Source organism: Lipophrys pholis, assembly GCF_963383615.2.
Source record: "Lipophrys pholis genome assembly, chromosome: 18".
NCBI classification, from domain to species: domain Eukaryota; kingdom Metazoa; phylum Chordata; class Actinopteri; order Blenniiformes; family Blenniidae; genus Lipophrys; species Lipophrys pholis.
Window position 1 is genome coordinate 6892632 of NC_137646.1, and position 8892 is coordinate 6901523.

The 8892-nt window shown below is 38.0% G+C and overlaps 1 protein-coding gene across 1 annotated transcript; it reads right to left on the minus strand.

Annotated features, from left to right (window-relative positions):
* Nucleotides 1–1377: 1377 nt before the first annotated feature.
* LOC308123994 (uncharacterized protein) lies at nt 1378–5666 on the minus strand. Its single transcript, XM_080486749.1, has 4 exons — nt 5373–5666; nt 2653–3684; nt 2150–2568; nt 1378–1897 (listed from the first exon to the last, which is right to left on the minus strand). Exons 1-3 carry the CDS (start codon nt 5494–5496, stop codon nt 2258–2260), a joined length of 1467 nt encoding a protein of 488 aa, XP_080342875.1. The 5' UTR covers nt 5497–5666; the 3' UTR covers nt 1378–1897; nt 2150–2257.
* Between the last annotated feature and the right edge of the window lie 3226 nt (nt 5667–8892).

Below are 8892 nucleotides of genomic sequence, written 5' to 3' on the forward strand. Positions count from 1 at the left end.
GCATACTACAGTATTTAAAATAATCTTCAGTCCAAGAGACGGGTGACTTTGCACTTGTTTATGAGCAAGTTATATAGTAAAGAATTTTCAAAATATTCTAAAAGCGATCTCCAAGCCCGTAAAATATTTAAACAGTTGAGAAATGATTTGCAGGAGTGGTCAGCAGCTCCTTAACTGTCTGGTAAGCCATTTATACTGTAATAATTAATACACACAAGTTTTCTTTGGCACAACTGGTTCTTAGTGCTGCCCCCTGGAGGTTGATAGCTTTTCTACAGTGGGAAAGTGGGAATTTCCACAATAAAATATAGAGATTAACAATCGTGCAGAGTTTCTTCTCATTGAATTCAAAATAGGTAATAAAGTTTTTCTCTTCAATATTAACTTCATGTGTTGTTTTGTACAGAATATAGTTCTCCGGTTCTTTTCAAAATGTAACTGGAACTGGAAAATTGGAACTGGAACTGGAAATCTCATCTAAATTACACAAAAGGAAAATTAGCTAAAACAATTGGTGTGTTACATAAAGTAAAATACATTCTAAACCACGCAGCATTACTCACCCTATATAATACAATGATTATACCATACTTAACATATTGTGTAGAAATTTGGGGGACAACATTTAAAAAATATACACAGCCAATTTTCATATTACAAAAAAGAGCACTGAGAATAGTAAACAATAAAAGATATCGAGATTCATCAAATCCTCTTTTTGTCAAGTGCAAGGTGTTAAAATTTTATGATATTGTGGATTAAATATTCATCAGATTTTGTATAAAGCAAATAGTAAAATATTACCAGGAAACATCCAAGAGAACTTTGAAAAAAGAGAAAGTCGGTATAATCTGAAAGGAACAGACATCTTTAAAAAACCCAGATTCAGAACCAAACTCATGGAACGAATCATTTCAGTGAAAGGAATTAATATGTGGAACGGACTTAAGAAAGAAATTAAAGAGTCAAAAAACATAATGGTTTTTAAGAAACAAATCAAAAATATGATACTCAACAAATATGAGAGTACCACTTGATAGGAGAATCCAGATGAAAGTTGTTATTTTGTGTTTTGAAAAAATGAAAACTATATAAAATGTATTGTGTGTAATGTAGATAATATATGTATAAATAATGTAAATGTGGAAACTGACGACAAAATTTGTATATTTGTATAAACTGTAGAGACTTAAAAGAAGTAGAAATATTCTATGCTTATGTAAGTTCTGATTGCAAATTGAATCATTTGTAAAACTGTAAAAGAAACAAAAGACTGAAAATGTATAAAGGGGGAGGAAACATAAGTTTTACTTCAACCTACTCCTTTTCGAATTGTATGTCCAGTATATTACTTTCTTTTTATTTTTTATTTTTTTTAATTGCATTGTACAAATTCGAAATAAAGATTACTACTACTACTACTATATAAGTGAAATCCATCCACACATCTCACATAGAGTCTTTCATGATTTCATCTCTTTATGGTTTTTCATGTGTCGCCGCAATTTACTACGATGACAGAAACTCCACCCACATGTTTCACAAGAATACGGCTTCTCACCTGTGTGAATTCTCTTGTGTATCATCAAATCATTTGATCCCCTGAAACTTTTTCCACATGTTTCACAAGAATACGGCTTCTCACCTGTGTGAGTTCTCTTGTGTATCTTCAAACTATTTGATGCACTAAAACTTTTCCCACATGTTTCACAAGAATACGGCTTCTCACCTGTGTGAGTTCTCTTGTGTATCTTCAAATCATTTGATCCCCTGAAACTTTTTCCACATGTTTCACAAGAATACGGCTTCTCACCTGTGTGAGTTCTCTTGTGTATCTTCAAATTATTTGATGCACTAAAACTTTTCCCACATGTTTCACAAGAATACGGCTTCTCACCTGTGTGAGTTCTCTTGTGTCTCATCAAATCATTTGATCCCCTGAAACTTTTCCCACATGTTTCACAAGAATACGGCTTCTCACCTGTGTGAGTTCTCTTGTGTATCTTCAAATCATCTGATGCACGAAAACTTTTCCCACATGTTTCACAAGAATACGGCTTCTCACCTGTGTGAGTTCTCTTGTGTATCTTCAAACTATTTGATACACTAAAACTTTTCCCACATGTTTCACAAGAATATGGCTTCTCACCTGTGTGAGTTCTCTTGTGTATCTTCAATTTATTTGATCCTCTGAAACTTTTCCCACATGTTTCACAAGAATATGGCTTCTCTCCTGTGTGAGTTCTCTTGTGTATCTTCAATTTATTTGATCCTCTGAAACTTTTCCCACATGTTTCACAAGAATATGTTTTCTACATGAGTGATTTTTTTTGTGTTTCATCAAATGAGCCTGTTGAATGAAGCGTTTACCACATGTTTCACAAGAATACGGCTTCTCACCTGTGTGAGTTCTCTTGTGAGTCATTAAATTACACTTTTGAGCAAAACGTTTTTCACATGTTTCACAAGAAAATGGCTTCTCATCTGTGTGAGTTCTCTTGTGAGTCATTAAATATCTCTGTTGAGCGAAACGTTTTTCACATGTTTCACAAGAAAATGGCTTCTCACCTGTGTGAGCTCTCTTGTGGCGTGGCAAATGACTTTGTGAAGAGAAACATTTCCCACATATTTTACAAGAATATGGCTTCTCACCTGTGAGAGTTCTCTTATGCACCAAGAAACCATCCTGTCCGGTGGAACTTTTAACAAAGATTTCACCACTTTTCTTCTTATCATTGAAAGTTGTTAAATTCTGACGTAATTGAGGTTTTTTCTGGACCATATTTCCACATGTTTCCTCACAAAGAAGCTTTTCACATTCAGCCTGCTTCTCTGACACAGGGAACTTGTCCACACAATCACTCTGAAACATGCTTCTTCTTTTCATCTCTGCATTTCTACTTGATTCTGAGCCAACATGTTTTTTCACATCGTGGACTTCAGAGTCATGAGAGAGGAACTGCTCAGTGTCTGGTACTTCTTCTGGTTCACTCAGGGAACTTTGTTCCTCAATTGAAGGAACCCTAAAGGAATCACCTTCAAACTTCAGTAGAAGCCGCTCTCCTTCCTGGCTGGTACCGAGTTCCTGGTGCTCCTCAATCGGTGGAGGTTGTGGTTCCTCTTTGATCCATGGAGGTTCTGGTTCCTTTTTGATCTGTGGAGGATCTGGTTCTACTGGTTCCTCTTTGATCTGTTGAGGTTCTGGTTCTTGTTCTTCTTTTATCTGTGCAGGTCCTGGTTCTTCTGGTTCCTCTTTAATCTGTGGAGGTTCTGGTTCTTCTAGTTCCTCTTTGATTTGTGGAAGTTCTGGTTCTTCAGGTTCTTCTTTCATCTGTGGACTTTCTGGTTCCTCTTTGATCCGTGGAGGTTCTGGTTCCCCGTTGATCTGTGAAGGTTCTGGTTCTTCTGGTTCCATTTTGATCTGTGGAGGTTCTGGTTCTTCTGGTTGCTCTTTGATTTGTGGAAGTTCTGGTTCTTCAGGTTCTTCTTTCATCTGTGGACTTTCTGGTTCCTCTTTGATCCGTGGAGGTTCTGGTTCATCTGGTTCCTTATTGCTCTGTGGAGGTTCTGGTTCTTCTGGTTCCTCTTTGATCTGTGAAGGTTCTGGTTCTTCCTGCTCCAGACTGGAGTTTGTTCCCAGTTTAAAGAACTGCTCCTCCCTACAGTCACGGTGCAGTTGGAGCTCTGGAGGGACAAAAAAGTACAAAATAAAAGTTACATTACTTCTACAGTTCCCACTTTAAAATGACTCAGACGAGTAATTTGATTACAATAAAATCACCTGAGGCAATTATGGCAATGAATTAAAGATGAAAAACAAATGGGTTAGAGGAACAATGAAAATATGAGCAGTAATAAAAAAGAGAATGAAAATGTCTGGTTCAATCTGCAGGGCGACTAAAATAGGAAAGAATTTAGATTTTCTTCCTTCAACCATAAACGGGGGATTTCATAGGAGGGAATCCAAATGGCTGCTCTATATTGGACGGCTTTTCAAAAAGGGAAACTATGAAACCATTTGAGCAGCTTAAAACTGAATTTGATCTGCCAACACAAGACTTTTATAAATTCTTACAAATTAGAAGCCGTCTTCTAAAACACAAAGGATGGGAATTCTTAGGTAAAGAACCAAATGAAGTAGAGAAAGTACTAATGACCGAGCTGGAGAAGAAGAAGAAAGTCATTTCAAAGCTTTAGAAAGCAGCTGAACAAGACAACAACATGAACTTTAAATAGAAATGGGAAAGTGAGAGAAAGAAGAATTGGGGGGAATCATTTAAAGAAGGACATCAAATGTTTAGGAGCATTATATGGAAAGAAGGTGAATGAAATTAAAAACACAAGATTTTCTGCTCCCACTAAATATGTCCTAATATAGTAAAACATGTGATAAATGCTGGAGGGGTTGTGGTCCAGTAGGAGACTAGAGACATATATTCTGGGACCGTCCCAAACTCAGAGAATATTGGAAAAATATACAGAAAGAGATGATACTTAATGACAAAAGACTAGATTAATAGGAGGAACAGAGGAGGAAGAGAAGGGAGGGTCCCACATTTGTTGATGATGTCATTTAGTTGTTTGGTTCTTTTGGTTTTTATGTCCTTCTAAACGGATATTGGAAATGTATTTGTAAGATAAGAATACTGCATGTACCATACTCATATGCTTATTTGAAAAGATAAAATAAAAAAAGGAAGTGCAACAATCTTTTTAAACATCTTAGATGTTCATATTTCTAAAACTCTAGTTGCTGAAGTATTTTAACTTGATAATTCTTCCATGTTGCCATTTGGAGCCTCACTGTTCCAGAGACAAGAGGTTTACATTCTTCCAGGTGCTTTTGCCTCCATGTTCCTCCATGTTGGTTTCACTGATACTCAGAGACAATCGTCTTTTAATATGGAAACCTGGAGCCAGGAAGTGTCTGCATCCTGAGGCTGGAGGCTTGAGCCCGCCTTTGGAGAGAGGAGGGACTATTCTCTGCTGTGATTGGACTGGAGAGGACAGGAAGTGACCAAACACAGGAAGTTGCAAACAATGCAAATCCACTGAAATCAGAAATGATTAAGAAAAATACCCTCTATGTTTTGTCAATGGCTGCTCATATTATTATTTTAACCTTGTTTCAATGTATTGTCAGGTAGTTCCAGGTGATTCTAGACGCTCTTCTCCTGTTTCTGACTTCAACTACAACTGTGTATTGATTAAAACCTGGAAACATGGAAAAGAGTCAAAGTCTGAGTTCAATCCAAGTTTCCCTCCAGAGACACAAATCCTGCTTCTGTGTGCGGTGGATAAACCAAACCCAGTCAGAACAATGGAGATCCTGCTCCAGTCACATTCATGTGTTCATTCACACTTTTCCATACCTGTTCTGTGGAGCTTGATTTGAGGGTTCCAGATGGTTTCCAGCAGTCTGTGCTGACGATCAACCTCCTCCTCGTGCTGGACGATAGTTTGTTCAAACTCTCCCAAAGCCTGAACTGAACTCATTGTTGCTGCACGAGATGAAATGTTTCCTCTGTGAGACACGACAACACAGCCGAGAGAGTCCAACAAGCTCCAAACAGTAGTGGAGGGCGGCTCGAGCTAAAATATCGACGTATTCTCCGTGGCTCTGCACGCTGCTGGAACTCCACTCGCACTTGCGCCGCTCCTCCCTTTCCTGTTTCCGGTCTGACGTCACGCGATCACCCAGGAACCATAGACATAAACACGAGACGCCGCGCAGCCTGTAGAGCGGCCGCCATCTTGTGAGGGGCAAGTCTGACCCGTCAGCCTAAACAAGTCTCTGTGACCGCGATGTGTTTTCTGAAGAAAACCACGCAAATATACATTTACATGACTGTGAAGAATCATTGCTTTCATTTTTAATTTATTAAATTAAAAAGTATTTCATTCATTTATTTATTTATTTATTCAATGTAGCATACTAATAGAAAGTATTGAGAGGAAATGGAAGAAGTTTGCAGACGGGACATTGGGACGCTGTCCTCTCCTTTTAGAGCAGCAACATGATGGAGCCATGACAAAAATATGCAAAAGCGTTTATTTACACAGAATGTGACATTAATGTACAATGCATTAGGGCACAAGTTATAACTTTTTGTGTAACAAATTTAGATTTTTTTTTAACATATTTATACACAATAACATATTTAACTATTATACTTTCATTCATTTTTATATATTTACCTTTAATATTACATAGAAATAATTGTTAGATAGTTACCTATCCCATATTTATTTATTGTTACACATTTATCTATTATTACATATTATATGACATATTCTCTTTCAGCTCTTCATTTATTAGATGTTTCACTCTCAGTTCCTCCAGAAGACCACACACTGTGCTCTTTGCCCTCCGTTCTCCATCTTTTCATTCCTCTTCTCTCTTCTCAGACTCTCCACCTCGGCCATGGCTTCACTGAGTCTGGCTGTCAAAGCACCAGGACATGTGGGCAGTGCATAGGAGAGGTCCTAGTGAAGAAAAAGGTTTACATGTTCAGAGTCCTGTGTTATCACATTAATTCACTGCTTGTGCAACGTGCAATCAATTGATCTGCTATCCTAATCAATATATATAATAATAATGTTTGTGTACATGTCAGTATGTCTAAAAGGAGTGAGGTGGGACATGTTGCTCAGCTGTTTGAGCACAGCCAGACAGTACTTCCTAGTGGGATCAGGCTGAGGTTCTCCTGCTGGAACAGGCGGGGAACAGTACACTGACTGGTTCTGAGCAACTCATTTCTTTTGAAATGTAATATTCTACACACTACAACTAAAATAGCCTCCGTTAGATGAACCCAATAGACGTTGATATTGTTGTTGTTTGCTGGCGAGCTTAAGCCAGGGAATAGAGAGCATTTCCCACGGCTCCACCTCATCTATGTCCCAAGTTAATGTTATATGAGCTAAACACAACGACAACAACAATAAACATGTTTTTCCTACCTGTGGAAGGTAATCCCACACAGTCCATTGTCCTTATTTTGTCTGTTTGTACAACCAAAATCAGAACAGTGATGCGGTATCGTTGCTGAAGTCCTGACAAATGCCCCTCCCAAGATGGCGGATGCACTGACGTATGTTCCTGCCAGTTGGTGAGGCGTCTAGTGTATATGTCTATGCCAGGAACAGTTTATGGTTACTCATACAGTATTACATTTTGAAAAGAACCGGAGAGCTATATTCTGTACAAAACAACACATGAAGTTAATGTTGAAGAGAAAAACTTTATTACCTGTTTTGAATTCAATGACAAGAAACTCTGCACTATTGTTAATCTTTATATTTTATTGTGGAAATTCCCACTTTCATCCACAATAAACACTTGGAGGACAGGCTTCAAGACCTGAGTTACATTACACTGCCCTTTTAGGTGAAACATCTACTTTGCTTAATGAATCTGAAGACATACATACATAATGCTGAAGTCAAAATACTAAATCTCTAATCACTTACAAGATACATGAGTTTGAATATGACAACCTCAGAGGGACCACAAATCTGCTTGTGCAAATATTAAAAATGTTAGCTCAGTTGAAAACTTTAAAAGTTCCACTAAGGTACTCAGATTACTTCTCTGTGGTTTATCTTCCATGATATTTAGTGTTTGAAGGAGGATCAAGCAAAGCTCAGCTCAGCCACACTGGGCCTGGACTTCTACATGGAGGTCAGAGTGATCGGCTGGAATCACTCCTTTCAATTCATTGTGCATCGTCCAATCAGCTCCCAGACAAAACCAAACTGGGGCCTCTCATGCTGGACTGGACACTAGTTGATTCCAGTAAAATATGTCAACACATCTCCACATTTCTGTAACGGGGGAAAATGTTTTTTTAAATGCTGGTGTGAATCTCTCTTTTTTTTTTAAGAAGAGAAATATGGCTGAATCAAGGTGACTTTGCTGTAGCCAATAATAATAGTTATATTAAAGTAATATTTTCACTGCTTATTGGGAAAAACACTTATTTTTTTCACACTGCCAGGAATTTCCTGCCCCGCTTTACTTCTGCCTTCACTATGCTGACGCTTTGTAAATGTTGATGTTTTAAATGTTGTCAGATTTTTTTCCACAGTTGGAAATGAAATGGAACTCAGATAAGCCAGTTCACAAACTGATCTTCTGTACTACACGGTGCTGATTTAGCACCTGTTGACTTTCAGGCCTGAGCAGTTTGAGATTAAATCAGATGTAAAGTCATTTATTATGAGCAAAATAGCAGAATTTTTAAAACTGGAAATGATGGTTGAGTTGGTTGATGGCAAAAGTACAATTCCAAGTGACAGTGAGACTTCAGACCGGAGAGGTTTACTTTTGTTCATCCATCATTGGATTGTTATTTATTTGATAAATATTGAAGACAAAATAGGTGTTAAAGTTTTGCTTAAACAGTCACAGGTCTACAAATTAGATTCTGCGCTTGATGGTGGTCATGGCAGCAGGCCCAAGGGGGCGGGGCTTAACTCCTTTGATCTCGTGTGACCACACCGAGCCTTGAAGTTGGTAAAGGCGATATGTGATGTCACACTGAGCTTTGAAGAATCACCCAACAGAGTTTACAGAACCAGTTGGCTCTTCTATCATCAGTTAACCTCAGGAGACACCAGTCCAGGAACTTTTACAACCAGAATTCAACTATTTTTGAAGTGCCACTTCTAAACTTTGTCCACGAATGTTTTAACTGGAGAAGTGAGTATATTGATTGTTTTGTTGCAAAAAGGTGAAGCCACAATATCCATCGATGGAGTTAATATTGAGAACGTATATCAGTTTAGGTTTTTGGGAATCATATTCTGTCTGTGTGGATTTTAAACTTTAGACATGAGGAGGCGCAGTTTGACTCAGACGCGGGATTTTGCTCCATCTGACTCAGATAA

Coding starts and splice junctions, on each gene's coding strand:
- LOC308123994 (XM_080486749.1), bottom strand. CDS start 5,496: ATGAGTTCAGTTCAGGCTTTGGGAGAGTTTGAACAAACTATCGTCCAG. Junction 3,685..5,372: donor AATCAAGCTCCACAGAACAG/GTATGGAAAAGT, acceptor TTGTCCCTCCAG/AGCTCCAACTGCACCGTGAC. Junction 2,569..2,652: donor GCATAAGAGAACTCTCACAG/GTGAGAAGCCAT, acceptor GAGCTCACACAG/GTGAGAAGCCATTTTCTTGT.